Raw genomic sequence first — 26781 nt, 5'->3', positions numbered from 1 at the left:
AATTGAGTAAATTTATTGTTCGACCTCCTCCACTTGCCGCCTCTTCGCGTCTGGTGTGAATGCTCCATTAACTCTTTCACCGCCATTGACGAGATATCTCGTCAATTGAGAGAAAACGCTTCCCCGTTAATTATGAGATTTTCCGTCTTTCCGCAATACCGCTATTATCCACCAGGTGGCCCTTCCGCAACTTTTTAAACCCGGAAGTATTGCCCCATGGCAAGCTGCTGCATGTCTGTGTCTGTTTTAAAGATCGCTCTGAATGGGATCTCTATGAAAAGTCCGTCACAAAAATGGAATTATCTCTGCTTTTTGCTCAAAATGTGGTGTTTTTGCAGAAACCTACCCATATTCAAAAGCTGATTACAAAAGAACCACTGAAGGTAGGAAAAAACATTTTATTTTAGTTTGAAAGCAGAGGGTCTGTTCTTTCATTTGGTATATTGTATGTTTATATATTTAAAGAAGAACATTTTCTGGAAGGCATTAAACTTTGGTGAAAATCATGAAAAACGCTGGCGCTGGCTGGCAACTTAAAAAAAAAAAAACGCTGATGGTGAAAGAGTTAACAGTCAATAAGTAGGTACTTCAACTACTTTAGTACCTACTGTCACATTATGTGATTTCGGACACAACGTGTTTTGCTAAGGGGCAATGTTTTTGAACCTTAAACCACGTAAACGCATTGCTTTACAGTCCTTCTAGAAAAACGCTGAGTTTTTTTGTGATTGTAGCGGGCAAAAGTCCTTGATCTTCCGGCACGTTTTTTAAAAAATGCAATGGAATATGCAGGATATTTATTTTATGCAATGAAATTGCGGGAACTTGCAGAAATTGTGGTAACTTGAAAAAACTGCGGGAACTTGCAAAAACTGTTTGCAGCTTTTCAATGATGTTCACGTCACGTAATTACGTCACTTCATAACATTCCCATAGCAAGAGTGGACATGGCTGCCCTTGTGTGAAGTAAATGCAACATTTTCAACTTTCTGCTAAGATTTTTTGCTACGAAAATGCGGGGATTATGAAATCATGTAAGCCCTGCATATTTTTCACACGGAAATCTGCATTTTATGCTGGGAAAGTGTACTTTGTTTAAATTAAAGTAAATATGCGGACTTTGGTTGATTATGAATTTAATGTGATCGCATAATCGCGTTTTTCTGGAGGGACTGGCTTTACACCAAACACACAAAATAATACTCTTTTAAGCAAGGTCAACTTAACAAAACTAGTAACTGGTTAACAAAGTAAAATGACACAAAACTTAAATATTTCACATGACAGTTCTTTAATACAACTTTTCCAAAGTCTTATCTGATATGAATATAAATGTAAAAATATAAATAACTAGTATATATACATAGTTTGACAACTAAGTTCGGCATATGTTTGCCTGCAGCTTATAGACAGCTAAATAATACACTCTCACAACCCGAGAGGTAGATTTACAAAAATTAAAATCGACACAACATAAATTCATTTGCAACTCATTCTCGACATATCTCCCATTTTCAAAAGTTATAAAACACAAATGCTCATATATTTAAGTTTTTTACATAGACAAATGTACGTTTATATACAGCACAAGACTGCAAAAGTAATAAGCAAAGCTAAGTACATATATGGTTTCAATATGTTTGCAATTATGCATTCCAGGCATTCCCGTGTATCCATCAGCCTTTGTGCTTTCAATGACATTGCACAACACTGTAAATGTGTTCAGCCTCTATAAATCTCCCCAGTGTCTGGCTCTTGTAAAAAATCCTTATAAACATCTGAAACCTGCTAGAGAGGAATGACCCTCTCACATAGTTCTGCATTCACGTACAAACAAAAATAAACCAAAGTTGCAAAGCGAATTAAAAAGAAAAACTTGTTATGTGCCAGTAAATAAATGGTTAAAACTGTTACAGATACATTTTTGTTTTCAGTTTTCTTTTTGTTTGTTTAATTGTTTTTATTTTTTTAGATCAGCACCATGTTCCTAATTCTCTTTTTCCGTCAGATCCGTATGGTGCCATGTAAACACCTCTCCTGCTTTACTAGCTTTCCAAGATACGATCAGATACTCGGTTAGGCTCGGTTTATGATAGCTAACAAATCCCATCTGGTCCCTCTGGAATCCTTTTTCCACCTAATCGCCAACTTCATCCCTGATTTAACGGCAGCCTGACTGTAAGCTGAACTGCAAAGAAGGCGTTCCTTGCACATTTCAGCGTTTAAAACCTTACAACGTCCCCGTCTCCATCGTGTTTTCGGGCACGTTGTGGAAAAAAGGCCTTCTATTTTTGTAAAGGGACACGAGCGACATTCGAGTGTGAAGCAATTACGATGCTAGAGGAGGCACGGGCAGCTCTCGGTACGTATATCAGTCAACAGAAAGGCACTGTGTTTATCCGTAGCCAGATGCTAATGATATAAATCAGTTTCACCTGGACGTGCACCAAACCGGGGACCTCATTGTGTTGCATGGCAGGCATGATTCAGCGCTCTTAAACATTACACATCTACATCAGCCTTTATTTCATCAGCCCATAAACTATCTGACGAAACTAAAATTATTGTTTCTCATAAACTAAATTAAGATGAATTTCCTGCTTCTCAGTCTCCTCTTAATGTTTTATAATGCATTTAAACTCAGACCAAATTGAATAAGCTTCTGCTATTTATAGATTTACACAATAGGCTTCATTTGTGAGAAACATTTGAAACAAACTTGATACTAATGCAAAACATAGCTGGGAACCAATAGACGGTTATAATCTTTGTAAGACCATCGCCAGCAATAAAACTTTCCACTGGGCTCACAAGCATCCAGTAAGCTGAGCTTAGTGCACATACTAACAACTAAACGCCTCAAAAACTGCCTATCACTAAGGGTTGTTTATGCATCTCTGTAAATCACTATCCCTCGATATCTCCCTCAAAGTCTTTTTTTCCTAACACGAACCCCTGTATTCCAGATTTACAGATGTTATTCCTCACCTGTGAATACTGCAAAAAGATCTACTTTGAAACTGGGTTACCAGACCTACACATCTGAAACAGGGAAAATTTGGAGGGTGGCATCCCTTAATTCAGTTTTTCTTACACACCCACTGTATCCATGACAAACACTTCCCAAAGCAAGGCACTGTAAATGAGCGATATTCCCAGTGCGAAGGGCGGATGCGTGCTTCTGCCTGCGAGGGGTCTGACCGGGTCAGAGCGACGACGTATTCATGTGTGTTTTAAGAGGAGGTTTTCTCAGAAGCGTGGTTAAACTGCTGAGTTTGGGGTTTGAAGCTGGCACGGGATGAGACGGAGAGAGAGAGAGAGAAAGAGAGAAAGGAGTAACAGAGCTAAGTTCTGTACCTATAACCGGTAAAGGCACTGGAACGAGACAAACCCTTTACAAACGGTTTTGGCATCTCATGTACCCTCGTAATCTTGTTTATCTGTCTGAGGAAATGAGTTTTCTGTTTAGACAAAAGATCCTTTGGCCCGCTCGTCTTTCTCTGAATCACGCTATTATAAAATTCCTCTGTGTTTGTTTTTTCCAACTATTGAGGTTCTTGAAGGCTCTGGATTTGCCAGCTTTCTCTCACAAACAGACACACACACACAACCCGAAGTAAAAGTCCGTCAACAGACCGTACACCGTGTAAAATTCCCATGTGTGTCCTTAATATCAGATGCTGCACCCGGTAGTAAATCATTAGAGGCTACGATTGACGAAGGTCTGACAGTAAAAGAGGGTGAGCAGGTGTCCCGTCTCTCTAGTTCATATTCCTGCACACATACACACACACAGACGGACGCATTCTCGACCTCTCCGTGTCCGTGCCCTCCTCCTATCTTGATCCGCAGCTGCCGGTCCGAGCAAGCAGACGCAGGTTCAAGTTCCACTCTCCCGTTGCGTAAAAAAGCTCACACATTGCTACGGTGTCACAGGACGGGCGAATGACGTGCGACAGTGACGAAGGTGAACTCCTCTTACGCCGCGGTGTCCGGTTGCCACCTCTGGCCCGCTTCTTCACTTGGCATCACATGGTGCGGCGGCAAGAATGCGCGTGTTGACGGCAGCACTGGCTCCGGCGTCCGCTTGCAGTTATGGCCCTGGAAGTGTTAAGTGTCCTGTGTGCGTGCGTGCGTGTTGATATGTGTCCTCCTCTCCGGGCTTGTTTTGACACCAGACACCTGCCGGGCAACGGTAAACTGCGTGCGTGACTCCGGTGAAAGCTCACCTCCCGTGTTTTCCGCCGAAATCCTGGAGGGGCCCTTGCCTGTGTTCAGGCCAGCAGGCGCAGACAATGCTTTCAATCCCAAGCGTCTCTTTTCGCCACCTTTCGTTCGCTTCACAAGGGACACTGTTCGGAGCTGAGGGAACCCCCTTCTTTCTTTTTCCTGCGCTTCTTTTTATGGGCCGTCCAGCAAGCTGTCGCCATCAGCACCAGAACGAACCCCACGATCAGCAGGACCACGGACACCACTTTCGTCTGCGGGAGATCGTTGTACGTGTACGTCACCCCGGTCCCGGCTACCCCGATCACCAGGGAAATTATTCCGAAGGGAAAGATGCAGCGGTACCAGGACTTCTCCATCCCTCCGGTGGCTTGCGAGAGCCTCTCCAAGGAGGACAGCACCTCGGGGACTTTCGGGTCCTGCGATTGGCTCTCCGGGATAGGAGCTGCCGTTGTCTGCGGTTGGCATGTGAAGTGCCCGGTGGTGCAGCCCATCTTGAAAGCGGGGCAGTGGGACAACAGCCAGGCAGGGAGGATGGTTACTGAGCTGTGAAAGAAACGCTGAATGAATCTGGGAAGATGTGGTGGTGGTGATTCACTCACAGTGCAACTGTGCTTTGCCTCCTGAGGCACAGCAGCACGTTGAACACTCAAGCAAACAGAATGAACCCTGCTATATATGAGACCAGAAGGAGAGGCGGGGTCAAGCAGCAAAGGGGGCGGCCCGGGGCTTGTGATTGGCTACAGGAGCAATCTGACGTCAAATGTCGTAGTATGAGACTGGGCTGGTGGACGGCAAACAGGAAGGAGGATGGGGAGAGAGAAGGTGGAGCTAACCGTTCATGCACTTCATTCTTTGGCTCTCTTGCTTTTTATTCTGCTAGATGAAGGATCCCTTAGAGAATTGTGCTATCTTTGAATGGGACTGCAAATTAAAGGCAAATTCCCTGAGACACATTATTAATTAACGTAGTATGAAAAACACATGCAATGAATTTAATCCAGAAACATCACAGACGCATACACACACACGCATGTGCCTGCTGTGCACCCCCGCATGCATCGTCCTCCCACGCTGCGGCACACACACACAAAAAAACACCAAACGCTGAATGCAGCCTTTGAGCGGATGTCCATTTTTAATCCCGTCGTCTTTTTCCTTTCATGGTCTGCGCAATGGGGGGAAATCAATGTGAAAAAGCAAATAATAGCTCCTGTACGCGCACAAGGGAACACCAGTGCAATTTATGGCTCAATGAGATCCCTTGTGTGAAATCATTTCACACATCTACAGGGAGCAGATATTGACAGACAATGATGTGAAGATATGTGCTAACACTGCAAAGTGACAGCACCTTTTTGAAACAATAAAAAGAAGGTTATAAAAACATATTTGGCATTTCATAAAGATCTCTGCCAAATTATTTCATAATCTAATGATGAGATTGGGAGCATCAAAGTTTGATTTCAATCTTCAACTCAGTCTACATTAAAGATATCAAGGTTATATTTTTAAGCATGTTAAGATGATTTTATGTTGGAAACAGTAAATCACAAACAAATAACACCATATTGCACAAATAAGCATCTCTTATCATTAAACTCTTAACATAGACAATCCACAATGACCAAAAACAGCCTTAACCAAGTTCACAACATTGCACAGTCTCATGCGTCTTACCGCTTAAGTAACCGTTAATGGATTAATCAATGATCATCACGTCTTTGTTACGAACGTCAATAAACAACACAGTGTTTACGTCACATACTCTATCTGTCTGTCTCTTGTGGCCTGTGCGGTTTAGTCTTAATTCTGAGAAACAGGATGGGAGATATTATTGATGTCATCCAAACCGTGACTAAATCAATATGAAATGACATTTATAGCCCAATGCCATACCATATTCCAAGTAATTACAAGCAGTACTGAAGTTTAAAAATGTTCTGGATGAGTAAAACTGGAAAATGAGAAAAAAATATGTGACCCTGCATGTAAAAACCCAGCTAAAGTCGTGTTTTGTGATTTATTGTGTTCTACATAAAATCATCCTACATAACGTAAATAACAATATCCATCTATATCTATACATCTATTTTCATCTATATATATCTATATATCTATCTATATCCATCTATATTTATATATCTATCTATATCCATCTATATCTATATATCTATCTATACCTATCTATATCCATCTATATGTCCAACTATATCTATATATCCATGTATATCTATCTATATCCACATATATCTATATATCTATCTATATTCATGTATATCTATATATCTATCTATATCCATGTATATCTATATATATCCATCTATATTTATATATCTATCTATATTTATCTATACCTATATCCATCTATATATATATATATATATATATATATATATATATATATATATATATATATATATATATATATATATATATATATCCATCTATGTAATCTATCTATATATCCAACTATATCTATATATCTATCTATATCCATCTATACCTATATCCATCTATATCCATCTATGCAATCTATCTATATCCATCTACATATCCATGTATATCTATATATCTATCTATATCCATCTATATTTATATATCTATCTATCTATATCCATCTATACCTATATCCATCTATGTCTTTATATATATATATATATATATATATATATATATATATATATATATATCCATCTATATATCCAACTATATCTATCTATGTAATCTATCTATATATCTATATTCATGTATATCTATCTATGTTCATGTATGTCTATATATCTATCTATATCCATGTATATATATATATATATATATATATATATCCATCTATACCTATATCCATCTATGTCTATATATATATATATATATATATATATATATATATATATATATATATATATATATCCATCTATATATCCAACTATATCTATCTATGTAATCTATCTATATATCTATATTCATGTATATCTATATATGTTCATGTATATCTATATATCTATCTATATTCATCTATACCTATATCCATCTATATATATATATTAATCTATATCCATCTATACCTATATCCATCTATGTCTAATATATATATATCCATCTATATATCCATCTATATTTATATATCTATCTATCTATATCCATCTATACCTATATCCATCTATGTCTATATATATATATATATATATATCCATCTATATATCCAACTATATCTATCTATCTATCTATATTCATGTATATCTATACATCTATCTATACCCATGTATATCTATATATCTATCTATATCCATCTATACCTATATCCATCTATATCTATATATCATTATATAATATCCATCTATGTAATCTATCTATATCCATCTACATATCCATGTATATCTATATATCTATCTATATCCATCTATATTTATATATCTATCTATATCCATCTATACCTATATCCATCTATGTCTACATATATATCTATATCCATCTATATATCCAACTCTATCTATCTATCTATCTATCTATCTATCTATCTATCTATCTATCTATCTATCTATCTATCTATCTATCTATATATACATCTATAAATATATCCATGTATATCTATATACTCATCTATATCCATCCATCCATATACTGTATCTATATATCTATATCTGTCTATCTGTCTATCTGTCTGTCTGTCTGTCTAAATAGTAAAACGTTTAAAAACGTGTTTTTTATACCAAGAAAGTGACAAGATGAAACCACTATTTTCTGTTACAAACTTTCACATAGCATCTTTATGTTATAATAACATAAAAAATTCAAATCCATAACTTGATTTTCAAGATTTATTAACAGATAATTTTTTCTACAAAATGCAAAAAATCTATTGAATCAATAGCCTATACAATTGTGCATTCATCTTTGACATTTTATGTTCATTTAGTTGACTAGTGTTATACACTGATACAAAAAATAAACATTAATGGCATTAATCAAAACACTTTCATATTAAGAACACTGTCATTGCTGCGGTTAAACTTGACGTCGTCGCTTAACATTTTTCACAGCGATCTGCTGGTCCTGCTCGATTTTCGTTGACTTTGAGTAAAATTATGGAAAGTTTTTCATAAGATCCCCTGGGGCCAATGTGTTAGCATGACAGAGCTTGATGCTGTCGGGATTGTTCTCCCAACCGGCTCCTGAGTGCCTCTCGCGTAAATTATTAGATGTTGATGGCTTACGTTTCTTTCCCATTACAGAAAACCATCACAGGTTTATCAATGCCATTTAAGTAAAATTTTGTTTTTGTTTGTTTGTTGATCACGAAGTACAAAGAAGATGAGGAAAACAAATTGTTTGTTTACATTGCGTGGAATGGTGCGCTGTAATTTGTGGAGCGGATTTATTGCATTCTGTGGAAAAGTAGGAGTGGCATTTATCATGTTTTGGGAAAAGATGACAGAATAACACAACGGATATTGGATTTTGCGTAAAATTAAGAATTTACTTTTAAATACTGACCTTGAAATAATACTGATTCTGGAAGTAACTCATGTTTTTTTTCAAAAATGGCGTTTATTGCGTTTTGGAACCAAGCTCTTCATATATATATACACAAAAGATTAAAATCCATGTAAAATTACATTTTAATGCACCAAATCTCATTATCAGATAGAGACTTTAGCCATAGACAGGGTCACAAATGTAAAGCGGGAATTGATTTGGGATACTATTAAAATAGCAAATATGGTGACATCAGCAGATAAGATGCTTAAAGGGACAGTTCACCCCAAAATGAAAATTCTGTCATCATTTTCTCATCCTCATATTGGTCTGAACCTGTATTTTTATCTTTTTTTCTGATGAACACAAAAGAAGATATTTTAATTAATGATGGTAAGCACACAGCTGATTGTAACGATTGACCTCCAAAAACAAATATTATGGAAGTCAATGGCTGTCAACTGTGTGCTTACCATCATTTTTCTAAATATCTTCATCATTTATCACAATACTTCCATAATGTTTGTTTTCCTACTATGGAAGTTAATGGTATTAATCAGCTGTGTGCTTACCATCATTTATCAATGTTCATCAAAATAAAAAAACTTTTTTTTACATTTTTGGATGAACTACTATCCCTTTAACAGGCGAGCAAAGGCAAGATTTTAATGGATTTTTATGGTGCTTGAATAAATTATGAACAAAATGAGTGTGCATTAGGAAAATAAATATAATTTTGAATTCATGTACCAAAAACTAATCAATAATTCAAACAAAAGCCTCAGTCAAAGAGTCGACAACCGTCTGCCTGTTCCATTACAACACAGCTACTGTCTTACGGGAAACACATGATAAGATGTTTTCAATTAGGGTTTGCAAATAAATATGTCTATTAAGACTGTTACTTTGATGAGAAGTGGTAGCTGGTAGATTGATTCTCCTTTGTGTGACAGTGAGAATGGGATGAAGCTGATGACAAGTGAGAGAGAGAGCGAGAGAGTGACTAAAATTGCTTACAGCACCCATACAAATTATTTTCTCGTTCAATTTAAACATGACTCACAAGTCTGTAATACCTGGAGACAGAGCATTACCCATTAATATTTCCATTAAACTCAATGACAGATGCACGTCTGGCACTCGTCTGGAGGTTTCAAGACCTACATTACTGTCTGTGCCACGTGACTTAATCTACAGAGACATGGCATGCTGGAAACTCAATACAGCTGAAATTATAAGCATTGTTTTAATAAAATACAAACTTATTTTTGCTTGCTTCTCTGCTAGATTTGCTATTATAAACATATCAGTGCAGTGTAAATGCACTTCCAGGTCATACAGCGGGTAAAATAAGTATTCTCAGTTAACATATTTCTAACTTTGCTATTGACATGAAATTTTCACCAGTTGTTCGTACAACCCATGCAATCCACACATTTAAAGACATCAAACCACCAATGTCCATAATTGAAGTTATGTGTAGTCGTGTAAAATGGCACAGGGAATACGTATTAAAAATGCTTACTGAAATGTATTTAATACTTTGTATAAAAGCCTTTGTTGGTATTGAAAGCTTAGGTTAGAGTTTACCCATCATGAGATGTTTCTTGCTTGACACCTTGGTAATGAAACACTATTTTACAGGCTATCAGTTGGGACTTATTGTCAGGCTATTTGCACTGACAAGGTGCAGGATTGCTTTTTTATTACCGACTGTCTTGGCTTTCCATGCACCTCCTTTGCTTTAGGGTCTAATACTTTTGCCTGTGTCATTAAAGGGACACTCCACTTTTTTTTTGAAAATATGCTCATTTTCCAGGTTTTGGAATCCATACAGCTGATCTCTGGGTCTGGCGCTAGCACTTTTAGCATAGCTTAGCATAATCCATTGAATCTGATTAGACCATTAGCATCGCACACAAAAAATAACAAATATGTTTTGATATTTTTCCTATTTAAAACTTGACTCTTCTGTAGTTACATCGTGTACTAAGTCCGACAGAAAATTAAAAGTTGGGATTTTCTATGCAGATATGTTTAGGAACCATACTCTCATTCTGGTGTAACAATCAAGGACTTTGCTGCTGTACCGTGGCTGCAGGAGGCGTAGTGATATTACACAGCGGCTGAAAAAAGTAACCAAAAGGCCTATTTTTGGGCAGTGCGTAATATCACTACGCCTCCTGCAGTCATGTTACAGCAGCAAAGTCCTTGATTATTATGCCAGTCCTAGCCATATCTGCCTAGAAAATCGCAACTTTAAAATTTCCGTCGGTTTACATATAAATGTATATGTTTTTGTACGATTTGCTTTTGTCCCTGCAATTGTGCTTAGGAATGGGTTATCATTGTTGTTATTTTTTTTAAATAATTGTTTGTTTTTGTACAGTTCACTTTTTACAAATTAATACGAATAAGCCAATTCATAAAATATGTATAAATTCCCATGAGATTAGGTTGTTGTCAACATCTGGTGAAAATTACATGTCAATAACACCTTTAGAAATATATTTACTTTTAGGGCTGTCAAACGATTAATCGCAATTAATCGCATACAAAATAAAACTTTATGTTTGCATAATATATGTGTGTCTTCTGTGTAATTATGATGTATATATATATACATAAACACATATTCATGTATGCATTTAAGAAACATTAACATGTGTATATATATAAATTTATATATTTTATATTATATATATAAATTAAAAAATGGATATATAAATAAATTATTTCTTAAATTTATACATGTATGAGTGTGTTTATATTTATACATAATTAAACATAGAACACACACACACACACACACACACACACACACACACACACACACACACACACACACACACACACACACACACACTATGCAAACCCTTTTATTATGTATGCGATTAATCGTGATTAATCATTTGAGAGCATTAAAAAATATTTACAGTACTTACTAAAAAAATTGTGAGATGTTCAATACTTACTTTACTTACTGTATGTCAGATCCACACAATCTCATGGCAATTTGTATGTATTTTACATCTAAATTTTTATGTTTTTTGTGCAATTTGCTTTCGCCCCTGTGACGTTGGGTTTAGGGATGTGTGTGTCTTGTGTGTAATTATGATGTATATATAAATAAACACATATTCATGTATGCATTTGAGAAACATTTACATGTGTATATATATTAATTTATATATTTTATATAAAATTCATTTGAGAGCACTAAAAAATATTTACAGTACTACTTAAAAATGTGAAAATGTTTAATACTTCTTTTTCACGGTGTATGTCTGATCAACACAATCTCATGTCAATTTGCATGTATTTTACATCAAAATTTGTATGTTTTTGTGCAATTTGCTTTCTTCCATGTGACGTTGGGTTTAGTGATGAGGTATTATTGTTGATTTAAAAAATTATAATAATTGTGTGTTTTTGTACGATTCACTTTGTACAAATTCAAACAAATGAGCCAAATCATAATGCGTCTGGTGTCCTATGAGCTCAGGTTGGCCATGTAGCTCATAACTATAAAAACGAATAAAGCAGACTATTCTTACAACAGCAGGCAGGAGTTAAATCTTCAGATGTCTGCAATGACCCACATAAGCCCAGCAACCATCTACACCACAATGTGCAGTCTGACCTGACACTTCAGTATGACCGGAATTATCTGGACACATCAATCCATTTATTTAGATAAAAGCATTTCCAAGGTGTACCAGCTGTGTCCTGCATTACTGTCCACCTCAAATCTCTACCAGCAGATCATTTCAAAAGGTACAAATCCCACATTAATGCTTTCCTTTATATACCAGCAATTGCTTTTCCTAGAAGCCTTGATGATATTTCTGGTAGACGATGGTGAATGTTATTACTCAGATAAGCTTTTAGAGTTCCAAGGAATAGATTTTATAAACATGAGTTTTCAAGATCCCAAATAGTTCAAGCACAACTTGACACAGTTCGTTTTTCATTTATACAGCATTCCTGTTTTCACAGAATCGTACAGTAATGGCCCGTAGGGCTCAGCTAAATGAAAACTTGTGTGAGACCAGCTGGAGAAATCAAAGCTTTTATTTGCATGTTTTATGTAAAAAGCACAGAATATATTTCAAGCTGTTGGAAAGGTCGTCGGTACTCAAAACGCTACGCGTGCTGAATGCTTTAAAGTCAAGAGCAGACACGAGCTGATGAGTCAGGGTTCAAGTGCTTGCAATTATGCATTTTAATACTTATGTCTGAATGAAACTGCATATAAGAGAAAGACTTTATTTGATACATCTTGTAAACACAAACCATGAAGTATGTTTTTTATGTTTGCAACTCAATAGTCTTTGAAGTAGACGAAGATTTACTTTGACCTCAGTAGTACTGATTCAAAATCCAATTCAAACCGTCAGCTCTCGGGCGCTCATCAGGCTTTCATTAAGGGTTAATTGTGTTAAGTGTGCATTGTGTTAGCTACACAAAGGTCATGGGTTTGAACCCAGAAAACACACATATTGATCAATGTTTAGCTTGCCTTTTTGATGCGAAGCTGGGGTTTTCTTAAGGAAAACATATTTTAAACTTTATAAACTATGATGGTTGGCTTCCGGCAACGGCCATATGCTCGTTCACGAGTCGAAACATAAATATTTTAATTCCAAAAACCCATCGCTTCACCTAGGAAGAAATTTAATAGAAAATACGACATTTAATTACTGTGTATGGATTAGTTTTTGATGGATTCATGTGATTTTTGGAGCTTTAAAAATGGGGCACTATCCAATACCATTATAAAGCTGAAAAGACTCATAGATATAAAAAATACTTTCCTCTGGCCAAAAATATGCATTAAATATATGCTAAATAAATTTTGAATTTGAAAATATATGTTGATATGAAGGTTTAAATACATAAATATATTTTAAAATGTATTTCAGTGGCAAGCAAATACATTTCTAATTTACAACCCATATGGCCAAAATATATATGCTTATACCACGGGTCTGTTGAATGCTGTATTCTGATTGGCTGAGAAATGTTGTATGCATCAAGTAAGGAATAATTGACGACGGGCCATTGAATTATAAGAAAATAATGCACACCCAAGCGGAGTGCCGTTACACCGCGGGTGTGCATTATTTTCTTATAATTCAAAGGACCGTCGTCAATTATTCCTCTTATACCACGGTTACCACAAACATTGCTCTGGTGCCTATTTTAAGGACACTTTACAAATTAGGTGTGCGGTTATCAGAAATTAATGCATACCCTTGGAACATTTCTCAGCCAATCAGAATGCAGCATTCAACAGATCCGTGGTATAATTTCTGATAACCGCACACCTAACTTGTCAAATGTCTTAAAAATAGGCACCAGAGCAATGTTTGTGGTAACCGTGGTATAAGAGGAATAATTGACTCCGGTCCTTTGAATTATAAGAAAATAATGCACATCCGCTTGGCGTCGTGCCGAATTGCACCTTGGGTGTGCATTATTTTCTAATAATTCAATGGCCCGTCGTCAATTATTCCTTACTAAATACAGTCTAATATAATAAATTATATTTTTTGAAGTTGAAAATATATTAATTTTATGTACAGGTTTATAACATAAACATAAAGCTTTTCTTCCAATGTGACATCCTTGATTTAAAATATATTTATTTTAAAAATATATTTCAAAATATTAAAAAATGCCAAAAAATATATTGGTGAAAAATATATATATTTTTACATATTCCAAAATATATTTTCATCAAACATATATATTTTTTAATATTTTTAAAAACATATTTTTTGCCTCATGGAGAGATGCAGTATAAATTTAATATATAACCCTGTGTTATTGTGTAAATAAAATCTGGGCTAATTTTCATTTAAAAGCACTTTGGATAAATACATCTGCCTAAAGCATAAAATGTAATACAAACTAGTTGCTCCCTGGATTTTATTTTCAGAAGCTTTTTAATTTTAATAAATGCTGCAATCAACACTTACTTTAATCGCAACAGTCTTAATATATTTAGTTGAATTATGCAGGTGCATTTGATCCATTATGAGACTCATCTTGCTAGCAAGCCCCTGACTCAGACCTCATCTGTTGTTATTTTAATCTATTTTGTTTCTTTCTCCCGTGACTGGCGTAGCAGTCCCTTGAACGTATTCCCAAATGAGTCAGTGACATCAGCGTTGAGTGGGCGGGGACTGGGGGAGGGTGCCCACCCACGACTCGCTGTGTGAACCCAGCGCCACCTGTCTCCGGGTCTGGAACAGCTTGTGCCTTCTGCCTGTGGGCTACTGTGCCCTAACAGACCTCACACAGAGCTTTCCAGAATCACGGCCCAAACCATGAGCTCTCAACTTCTCATATTCACACTCTCGGGGTGAGTTCAACATAAATAAACATTTTTAGCACCCCCTAAACTGAAGGGTGCCTGTTAACGGTATCATGCTGTATCCGAGCATACGTGCTTTTCATTTAACTCGGTGATTTTAACTCAATAGGCTACTACTTTTCGATGCATCATTTAATGATCTATTGATCCGTCTTGGAGGGTTGGCGTGGCGACCGTGACAGCTTTGGCGCACTACATGCATGGTGAAGCGTGAAAACCACGTGGGACTCTAAAAGCAAGATAAAATCGATGAGAAAAAAGCCCCTTTGTTCTTTGCGTGACTCATCGATTTTAAAAGTCAGGCATTAACATCCACACAAACCATTTTGCATGCAGTACAAACTCACTAAGTGGACAAAATGACTACATACGCATAGTTTAAGAGTGGGAGTGAATGGCAAAAAAAAATCAGGGGCTGTTAAAATGTTTGATCCATCTGTACCTACAGTATAGTCATACTTTTAACCAACTTTCATTTAAAAATGCCAAACTGTTATCAGTAAAGCTGTCCAATATCTTTCATTAATGACATTTATAATCCTACACTATTTTACACTAACTACCATTATGTACTGTATTCTACAGACGGTTTCAGCAGTAACAACATAAAAAAATAGCTTTCGTGGAACAAACGTAACTTACGGTAAACTTCCAAAAAATCAATAACAACAAAGTACTTTTAGAGTAGTTTATTTCTGATAACAAGTCAAAATAGATTACCTTAGTTCAAATCATAGCGAAAGTGTATCAAAAACTACACTAAGCTAATGTTACACTGTAAAAAATTTCTGTATAAATTACAGTATTACTGGGTATTAATGGAAACTAGCTGCCAGTAACTTACTGTAGATTTTACATTTATGTTATTTACTGGCAACAGTTTGTTCAAAATTAAATGACCATTAAAAATTTTCAGTCTTTATCTTCTACAGTAAGTTACTGGCAACCAGCTGCATAATTACAGCAAATTTTTTTACAGTGTACGATGTAAAATTAATGTATAGACCATTTTGGAGTAGACGTCACAGTTACGTCACTGCAAGCTGCGCGCGCAATGTGGTTGCAGAAAAACAGTGGAAATGAATTAGACACGAGTGAAACGAGCAAGATAACTCACTAGAAAATGTCTTGTTGTGCTGTTAAGTGTCAGAATAGGAATGCCGAAAAAGATGACCTTCATTTTTATAGAATACTATCGTCGAAGACACCATTTGAAGATAAATGTAGGTGTTTATGATTGCAATAAGCCCTTAAACGGACAGACTGGAGCGATGAAATCATCTGAAAATCTATTAATAATTAAAATAGAAATTAAGTAAGGAAGATGTCCGGTGTTCTGACGAAGTCTGTTCCCTCCATGTGTTTCCTTTAGCGTTTTTATCACGTTACGTTTATAATTTATTTAGAATAAACTGAAAAAGCAATAATATCAAAATTTGCTTTATATTTCATCATTTTTTTGTTTTCTATTATTTCTTTTTATTTCCTTATATTATGTCTTCTTCCTGTTTGTTCTAAAATTATTATGTTTACATACTTAATAAATACACGCACACACACTGGATGTAAAGTGTTATTAATATATAAACAGGCCTTTTTTAATTTGTATGTAAACATAATAGTTTTATAATAGTTTTAGAACAAAAAAGTAGGCTATAAATATAAGGAAGAAAGAATAAAAACCGGAAAACGATAAAATATTTAATAAACATTATTATATAGAATACATTATAGTATTGCTTTTATATGTACTTTAGCAAAAATGATTGATTTAGCATACATACATACATATCAGTAGCCAAGCCATTTAAACTTTTTATTTATCTAAAAAATAAACGTAACGTGATTAAAAAGCTATGAGAAACACTGTACTAAAGGGAAACATAGGGGACTTCGACAGAACACCGGATCCATAAAAATCACGGTTTAATGCTAAAACACTTGTGGAGCAGTCACTTTCTGCAACCAGTTTGGCTCCGCCCACAAAAAACGTAATCTCTGTTTGCAAACACGAAAGCGGTCTATACAATGTTAACTACTTATCGGCTGCCAAACCTCCCTTCACATAGCACACATCTCTCCTTGTCTTTAGAAAACCAAAAAATGTGTTATGTTCGACAAGGTATTTGTTCCAGAGTTCAGTTTAGCGACTAGCAAACAGCGACAAAACTTGTGTCCAATGAAATGATCTATAAATCTATAAAACAAAACTTTGTTGAAAAAATGTAAATGTAAAATTAGGTATGTACTGATACAATATTTATGTGCCGATACTGATATTCGATATTTAGAATGACATCTACCGATAACGTTACATACCGATAGTTTGCTTTTGACTCCTTGTTTCTAAAAAGTGTGGAGAATACAATGATACTATGCAGTGCCCAAAAATAGTCCCCTGCTATTGAAAGTAACCATGGGGACTTTTTTCGGCTCCTGCATAATATCATTGCGCCTCCTGCAGCCATGTTACAGAAGCAAAGTCCTTGATTATTACGCCACAATGAGAGTATAGTTTCTAGCCATATCGGCCTAGAAAATCACAACTTTTAACTTTCCATCAGTCTTAGTACATGATGTAACTACAGAACAGTCAAGTTTTAAATAGGAAAAATATCCAACCTCTTTGGTTATTTTTAAGCGCAATGCTAAATGGTCAACTCGCCTGAAAAATCCGCTCCCCTTCTCCCTCTCATAATGGGAGAGGGAGGGTGTTACTGCGCAGAGTCGAAGTACTCCCAAAAGTGCTATTACGCCATACAATATAGTTCCTCCGCTTAGAAAAGCGCTACGTTTTATTTTGTACCACCAAACTTGCTCGTATAACTACTCGTCTTAAATAGGAAAAACGTTGATGTGTTTGGTCACTTCTAACTTTATCTCTGAGTGGTACCATTGAATGAATGGGGCTAAGTTAAATGCTATTAAAGTGTCGCAGCGCGCTCCAGTGCTTACGTGCACGCACACAGATGATAGAGGGATGTATCAACTCGTCTTAGTTAAGGTAATAACATATTTTAATATTGAAAATGAGTAGACTATTCCTTTAAGTTGTAGATGTTCCAATGGACATCAGTTATTCTCATCTTTAGTAGCTCCTAAAGGCTTTGTGTATGAAAACAGTGCCATGTCAGCATAGAGCACACAGTGTGTACTATGGTATCCATCCAAGATGGTTCAGTCGAGAAGAAATCCAGGATTTTTCTCCATATAGTGGGCTTTAGTGGACCAGTTTACAGTTTCAGCTTCAAAGGGCTCTAAACTATCCCAACCGAGGCATAATGGGGTTTTCACACAGGACGCAGTGTGCGCTGCACTCGCCACTGGGTTTAAGCGATTTGCGCCCTGCTGGCCAGACGAAAGTTTCAGCGGATTACTATAAATGACTATAGTATTTTTATTTGGGTTAAGTAGTGGAGGAGGAATACAGACGCTGCTGTTGCCCGTCTCCATTGCATTTAATTTAACTTAAGCTGCCTATCTACAAGAAGCAACCTGACTTAAAACACACCTGACATGCCAACCTGAATTGCTACGTGTTTCCATGACACAGCTTTCCTTCCGATGTCTCTGTAGGAGCATAAACTTGTATTTTAAAGCTTCGGGAATTCTGACACACACAGTACAAGCTTTTCGCCCATTTAGCTTTTTGCGCTTGTTTGAATGCCTCGTTCCTATTGGCCGCACGGGTAATCGTCACAGAGCGCAATGCAAAAGTAAACTATTTTGAACTTTGATCGAGGTGTGAGCGCTTTGCTCGACGCAACAACAAACCGTCCACAGGCGGTGCAAGCCATTAAAATAGCGCAGCGCACATCGCATCCCGTGTGAAAGCCCCATTATAAGGGTCTTATCTAGCGAAACATCGTCATTTTCACCAAAAATATGCAACGTGTGACCTTTCAACATGATTGAAGGTAGGGTATCACATTTTGAAAAATGCTAACGGTAGCCCCCTAGCAATGAAATCACGACCCCACCCTTCAGTCAAATCGCCATCCAAAGTCACACCTCTTTCAAAACACATGAACACGCACAGATCAGACGGTCACATCTCATGTCTCATTCACCAGTGAGAAAACTTTGCAGAACAAAGTGAATGACATTACCAAATTAACCAACATAAACAACTGGTTTACATCAGAATTAGTTAAAGCACACATTCGGTTGTGTAGACTTAGTAACTATATCGTTACGCTAATCCGTAAGCAAACACAAATTTCATAAGCAACACAATGTTTCATCAAAGTAGAATATCTGAATCCATCTCAATACAAACATATCGCGTACCTACCTTACCAAAATAAACAGTGCAACGACCCTTTCAGACCAAGCGTGCCGCATAAGCCCTGAAAAGTGAAGCCAAAACGTCTTGATGGCCCCCAGTGACTGGTCCCAGTATAGGACATAAACCCCGCCTCCCCATGTTATTCAGTGGGACTTGAGGCCAACTAAACAATTTAATTACACTTCAATTATATTTTTTCCGAAGCTCCTTTCTGTCATTTACTGTAGTTTTTATCACGCTGATGTAAATTCAAATGTTTGTTTTTAAAATAAGTTTGTGTTTAGTTAGTTATTTAATGATATAAAAACGGTGGTGTCACGTCATGATTGACAGCTGTGATATCGTGTGATATGCACATTCTGCGAGAGCAAGGGCGGGGTCTTGATTTAGCGGCTTTACTTTCTGCTCACTACTGCGCATGACTGGTCCCGAAATCGCTACTGCGCAGACTCAAGACCCAAGATGTCAGCGCCATATTGGGACACTGGCGGCTTCAATTTTCACCAATGGAAGAGAGTGTTCTTGTGGACTTGTGAAACGTCATCAGTCGCGGCCCAAGTACTGTTCCAATTCAAAGTTCGCATCAAGCCCAAGTTCACATAAAATCCCCAGATGTGTTCTTGATCCGCCCATTTTATCGAGGATGCATCAGAGGAGACTTGTGTGGACTTATGACAGCGAAGTTTCCCAGAATGCATTTCGCGTAAGGAGTTCGTTCTTCCGAGTCTGAACTTGCAAGTTCGAACTACGTAGGACACAAGTCCGAGTTCGGCGTACTTGGTTTTGAGAAACGGCTTATGTTTCAGACCCTTTGCCTCCTGCAGCTATTTGCATCTCGTGGTAAAGCAGTAAAGTTGCCGATGTTAATTTGGGTTTTTGCTCTTTACTGATCCAGGCAGATTTTGCTGTTGTTGTTATAAAAGAAACGTATGGTGAAACGTTATAAAATGACGTATGGTGTCTGCGTGGACTAGCTGCGCGGTGGGCATTCAAATTATGCTTACGGATGAGAGACAAAAAGGCAACGTCCGTTCGGACCGAGATCTATAATTGGTTGAACATTTTTTGATCCTGCGCCTTTCACAGATGACATAAATTTCTACAAATACATTTAAACAACTTAACATAGTGTTTGCTATCAGGATGTGAGGAAACTTTTAACCAGCATAACTAAAAATGTTTCAGAATCAAATGTGCTACCCTACCTTTAAGTAATATGTAAGGTTGTGTTGTCTAGTGCAAGACGAGAAGTTTTGATTTAAAAAGTACTTTTTTATTTGTTTGTCAAAAATGACGATGGTTTTGCTAGCCTGGGGTGGGATCGTTTAGAGCCCTTTAAAGCTGCATTAAAACTCCACCATACAAAAAAATCCTGGAATGTTTTCCTAAAAAAAATGAATTTCTTCTCAACTGAACAAAGAAAGACATCAACATCTTGGACGACATGGGGGTGAGTAAATTATCAGGATTTTTTTAATGAAAGTGGAGTAATCCTTTAAGAAAGTTTAAAGACTTAAAAGGTCCTTTGGTGAACCCAAAGTGGTTTTCCTATGCCATGACCTTGAAGCCTCTTTTTAAAACCTTTATTTTTATGAGTGTGGGTTTGGAAATGAACTCTGTGTTTAGTTTAATTATGTACACACTAAATCCATTTATCTATAATTTGGTTGACAACTACTAATTTTTCTGATTGTCGAATGCTGTTGTGACTCCCATAAACACCAAACTCTTTATGAGCTTACACAAGTGAAACTGCAACCGGATCAAAGATAAAGCAATGAACAACATCTGGTTCCAATTGGTTTGCTGAAGTCATCAGAAGACTTGGACTACAGCGAGTAAGTAAACGATGCATTTTAACCTTAAATTGCGAACAAATGAACCCTACAAGGGAAATAAAGTTAATTTACTTAACCCATGATCTGCATCTATTTCTCTTGTAACACATTCAGAGCAGCATAAATAACACACAGCCCTCTGCTGGCACAAACACATCTCTACAGGCATCACACTGAATGTATTACCACTGCATTGGTATTCAAGTGATGGCTTAAAGTAGTTGAATTCAAACAGGAAGACCTCTGCAGAGACCCAAATAAATGATAATGTGTTCGGATTAAATAAAATCCTGACTCATTGCGCATGAGAGTAATCAGCTGGAAGCTTTATTCCCATTTCTAAAGCCCAGCTGCACTTCCTCATAATTTACTCAAATCACATGAATGATAATCATTTGAGTCAAAGGTTCACACAGAATACACTCGACATGAAAATACTAACGGATCCGTCATCTGCATATGGTTTATTATTCCTGCGGAGCTCTGTGAATTGTAAGTGTATTACCCTAATAAAGTCATTTTTGCTCATTCAGAGTCCAAAACCAGTGATGGGAACTGCAGCCCTCCCTCTGCCAGCAACGAGTACAGGCCACGCAAAACCACAGCACTGGGCCGCTCCGTACCAGAATCCATCATGGTCCAGTATGATGCAAGATTATCAGACATTGCCTGAAAAACAAAGAAATTACTTAAATATAAAATGATACATCTACAACCCTTACCAAAGTTTTGCCACTCCAAGTATAACAGTACTCTACTTTGATGGCTGCTATCCTTTTCTGAGGTCAGCTAGTTAAGGTCGGGTAAGGTTTGGTTGATCTTTCAAACCCCATTCACACAGCACTTTGGTCCCAGTAAAATTGGCAGAAGGGTGATTCTCGCGAAACTAGACTTGCGAGGTGTCATGATTTAGTTGTTTTTCCACATTTAAGGGAAAAAAGGTCATTACCGCAACGTGTCCATGACTGGATTTGGGTTCTTTGAGGTGCAGAAGACATGGAAATATTTATAATAAAAATAAAAATAAATTAAAAGCTTCAGTGTAGGGATGCTAAACAATTAATCGCGATTAATCGTTAGCAGAATAAAAGTTTTTGTTTACATCACATATGTGTGTAAACTGTGTATAATAAATATGTATATATATAAATATGAACACATTCATGTATAATTTTAAGAAAAAAAAAGTATATATTAAGTATTTATATATAGATGGTTTCATCGGACGCACGTGATACACGTCTGGATCCGAACCTATCTTCCGGTTTCGTTTTTTTAATGGTCTGACTAGTTGCTAAACTGATCTCTTGAACAAATGCCTCGTCGAAAATAACAAATGTTTTGGTTTCCTAGGTAATCTATGTGTTGTTTTGTTTGCTTGTTATATAAATAAACTATGTTTAAAGAATTTGTTGTTATTTATTATTAGCGGAGTTTACCGGAAGTTACGTGCGGACCGCGACAGCGGCTTGTTTATGTTGTTACCGCTGAAACGGTCTATAATATAAATTATACATAAATATACAAATGTATATACACATGTAAATATTTCTTAAACATATACATGCATGTTTGTACATTTATTTATACCAATTTTATTATACACAGTTCACACACACATATATGATGTAAACAAAAAAATGTATTCTGCTAATGATTAATCGCGATTAATTGTTTAGCATCCCTACTTCAGTGCATGATATACTATAAATATTTACAGTAAAGAAACATGTGGTGTTTGGTGATCATTGGTAAATGTAGAGACAATAATAAGGAATATGAATGTGTCCAAGACCAATTTTCTCATCCTCCGCAACAATTTTCAATCATTGTTTAAGCCCTCATTGAACTAACATTTTCCAAAAAAAAAATATTGTTGGAAGGGACATAATTGACTGTGACACTCAAGATGGCTACCAGGTAAGCAGTTCTTATTTTTTCTCCAGATAAAAGTTAAAATTTTGTTTGTCATAGTACCTGGACAACTTTTTAGTTCTCATTACCGAAACATAAGTTTGTAAATGCATATATTTAATGTAATATCATGTTGCAGTAATGATAATTTTTTATACTTTTTTATAATCCAAAAAATGTAAATAGATCTATCAGAATTTATTATAAATCATCTAAAAATAATGATTATAGTAAGAACATAAGAAGAAATCTTATATGTGCAAAAAAAAAATGGCTTCAAGGGCTGGTCACCTTCTAAATCTGGATTTCGTGAGAATCACTTGCTTCTGTTTGAACACAAACATGTCCTGTAACAGTTCTGGGATCTCTCCAGTAAAAAGGACCTAGTAACATTGCCATAACATTCACGGAAAGCATTCTGTGTGATCAAGACACCCAAACAATGCCGTAAGGGGCATGCCGTAGTGAGGACGCGTGTGTCAAGTTATGGTTCAGCTCTTTGACAAAGGGATTTAAAGGGACACTCCACTTTTTTTGAAAATATACTCATTTTCCAGCTCCCGTAGAGTAAAACATTTGATTTTTACTGTTTTGGAATCCATTCAGCTGATCTCCGGGTCTGGCGCTAGCACTTTTAGCATAGCTTAGCATAATCCATTGAATCCGATTAGACCATTAGCATCGCGCAAAAAATTTACCAAAGAGTTTCAATATTTTTCCTATTTACAACTTGACTCTTCTGTAGTTACATCGTGTACTAAGACAGACATAAAATTAAAAGTTGCAATTTTTTTTTAGGCAAAATTTTTTCGGCTCCTGTGTAATGTCAATTCACGTGTCTTTACGGGATCTTTACGGTATGTGTGTGAACCCACGCACAGATTCTGAAAAATCAGTCTGAATGAACCAAAAATCAAATGATCCTGGACAAATCCTGGACGCATTTTCTTTCTTTCTTTTCTTTTAAACACCATACCAGCTTTTATATTCATGGCGAGAATAAAGTGGAAATTGAATAAAGTCAAACTAGAAAAAATGTTTAAAACTAATTTCCTCAAAAAATCTTAGAACCATGTTTGGTTTCACTTGTTTTAAAACCTTTTACAAAAGTATCAACAGAATAAAAAAGGTTTCACACAGGTGCAGATGTAATTCAATCTAGAAGAATATGTTTAATGGTCAGTGCATTCTGACAAGATGAACATTTTGTAGGATTGTTTTAGAGAGTAAAAATTGATGTGTAATTTTTTAATATCGGATGCATTTTCCGTAATCTCTCTTTAAAAAGGACTAAAGTCTGTTGTCACACCAAATACCTTCTTAGAGGTATGACACTACATCCATTATAGCTATAAAAACAAAGAAACCCACATAAAAGACAAAAATGTGCACCTGTTGAAGGCTGACAGCCTGCTGTAGTTGTTCCACTTGAAGTCTTTGGGTTTCCAGTTGTCTCAGTTCAGTTTCACTGGTGTAAGACAGGACGGGCGGCAGACAAGGACAGTCTGGATCACCCCATTCCCCTTTTCTCCGGACAGGACAAAGAGTTTCCGACTGACACTTGTTCCACATCTCCCAGTCTGAACAACACAAGTTAGACTTTTATAAACTCAGTTATGTGCAGTTCTACCATTATGATTCAGATCAAGCTGTGTAAACAGGAAAGTGAACTATTGAATTTGAAAATACGGTTTCGTTTGGTAATGTTTTTTAGATAAGAAAATAGATTATAGATAAGGAGCTAGCTTCTGGATTAAATATTACTTTCCCAAGAAGCAGGAACATGGGAACTCTTGTAAGTGGATTTTTTTGGGGTCAGAAGTCGTCAGTGAAATTATGTAGAACGACATGACAGTTTCACAATGACGAACTGCAACTGTGTGAAGACACTATGAGATAATGTTAAATCCAGAGGGAACACTTAAGGCCACATGAGAAAAATTTAACCAATGTCACAACGTGAGAACTTCAGCACACATGTATACACAGGACAGCTGTGTTAATATTAAGGCTGGTATTAAATTTAAGATCATGTTCCATCAAGATACTTTGGAAATTTGCTATCATAAATGTATCAAAAATGTATTTACCTTTAGTGATTTGTGTTCCTGAGGACTTCGATTTTCTCAATATTTTGTTTGTTTTGCACCCTTAGATTTTAAATAGTTGTATCTCGGCCAAATACAGTCCAATCCTAACAAACATCAGCAATGGAAAGCTTATTTATTTAGCTTTCAGAGGATGTATTTGCCCTTTTGACTGCTTTTGACAACCAGGTTCACATAGGAATTATAGTTTTACTTGACTTTATTTGACGTTTTATTTGATGTCACTCCAGGTTTATTGAACCAAAAATAAATATTTTTTTCATAGCAGGGTGATTCTCACAAAATCCAGACTTAAAAGGTGTCGAGCTTCAGATTTTATTTAAAAAGCCCTTGAAGCCATTTTTTTTTTCACATATAAGATTAAGGTCTGAACTAACTATAACTTTTATTTTTTAGAGGATTTAAAAAATATCTCCTAAAAAATTATTGACATTTTTTAGATTATCATTACCGCAACATGATATTACATTAAATATTTGCATTTACAAACTCAAGTTTCGGTAATGAAAACTAAAAAGTTGTCCAGGTACTATGACAAACTAAATTTCAACTTTTATCTGGAGAGAAAAAATAAGAACTGCTAACCTAGTAGCCATCTTGAGTGTCACAGTCAATTATGTCCCTTCCAACAACTTTTTTTTACATGTTAGTTCATTGACAATGATTGAAAATTGTTGCGGAGGACGAGAACATTTTTCTTGGACACATCTATGTTCCTTATTATTGTCTCTACATTGACCAATGACCACCAAATACCATGTTTCTTACTGTAAATATTTATAGTATAACATGCACTGAAGCTTTTCATTTTTTAATTATAAATATTTCCATGTCAAAGAACCCAAATCCAGTCATGGACGCGTTGCGGTAATGAAAATGTTCCCCTTAAATGTGGAAAAAACAACAACATTGGTTTTTATGATGTCATTTAAAATCATGTGCAGAATAGTACACGAAGAGATGTTTGTAACTGTATGCTTCTTATTTTGATACTCTTACTTTGCATTTACTTTTTTTTATCAAAATCTTTCATGACACCTCATAAGTCTAATTTCGCGAGAATCACCCAGCTGTTTTCCACCCTCTCTGACCCTTTGAATTAAACAGGCTATTGTTGCTAATGTATGATAGCTAGCTCTACATGCACCCTAAAATTGTTGTTAGAGATTTTAAAGCACCTTTCTTCAGACCATCAGTACATGCTAGTAGTTCTTCAGTCATCTTCTCCAGACCTTGAAGCATCAGTGAAGACTCAAACCATTTCTCACCCGACGAACCTGTAATACACAAACAGTTTTTCAGCAACACCCTCCTTTGGCGAGTTAGCACAGGAAGGCAAGCACCACTATTTTACTATTCACAAAATGCACAAATCCCCAAAAATTAGACTCACAATTTAAAGGGGACAGAGACTGAAAAACCATTTTTACCTTGTCTTTGTTGAATAATGGTAGTCTACCCGCATTCATGAACATACAAAAAGTGCTAGACATGCTAAACATCTCAGTCTCATAGAAATTCCTCTTTTAGAAATGTCAGCCAGAAAAC

At 36.2% G+C, this 26781-nt stretch overlaps 2 protein-coding genes across 3 annotated transcripts in view; both read right to left on the bottom strand.

Annotated features, from left to right (window-relative positions):
- Positions 1–1272: 1272 nt before the first annotated feature.
- LOC135734253 (transmembrane protein 100) lies at positions 1273–6285 on the bottom strand. The gene has a single exon (XM_065253187.2). It carries the CDS (start codon positions 4719–4721, stop codon positions 4341–4343), a length of 381 nt encoding a protein of 126 aa, XP_065109259.1. The 5' UTR covers positions 4722–6285; the 3' UTR covers positions 1273–4340.
- An 11905-nt stretch (positions 6286–18190) lies between these two features.
- Positions 18191–26781, bottom strand: part of tedc2 (tubulin epsilon and delta complex 2) — a 13865-nt gene continuing 5274 nt past the window's right edge. The window contains exons 8-10 of one of the 2 annotated variants that reach the window (XM_065253176.2): positions 26412–26510; positions 24518–24705; positions 18191–21880 (exon numbers count right to left, since the gene is read on the bottom strand). In XM_065253176.2, the coding sequence (XP_065109248.1) occupies positions 21737–21880; positions 24518–24705; positions 26412–26510 (431 nt within the window). In that variant the 3' untranslated portion in view covers positions 18191–21736. Of the gene's footprint in view, positions 21881–24517; positions 24706–25220; positions 25320–26411; positions 26511–26781 lie in introns of those variants that run through there. The other variant, XM_065253177.2, reaches the window with a different exon arrangement.

This window comes from Paramisgurnus dabryanus, chromosome 3 (assembly GCF_030506205.2).
Source record: "Paramisgurnus dabryanus chromosome 3, PD_genome_1.1, whole genome shotgun sequence".
NCBI classification, from domain to species: Eukaryota; Metazoa; Chordata; class Actinopteri; order Cypriniformes; family Cobitidae; genus Paramisgurnus; species Paramisgurnus dabryanus.
This window is presented reverse-complemented; position numbering and strand designations above follow the sequence as displayed.

What these genes read in the sequence shown, in the direction of transcription:
- LOC135734253 (XM_065253187.2), bottom strand. Translation starts at nt 4,721, where the DNA reads ATGGGCTGCACCACCGGGCACTTCACATGCCAACCGCAGACAACGGCA.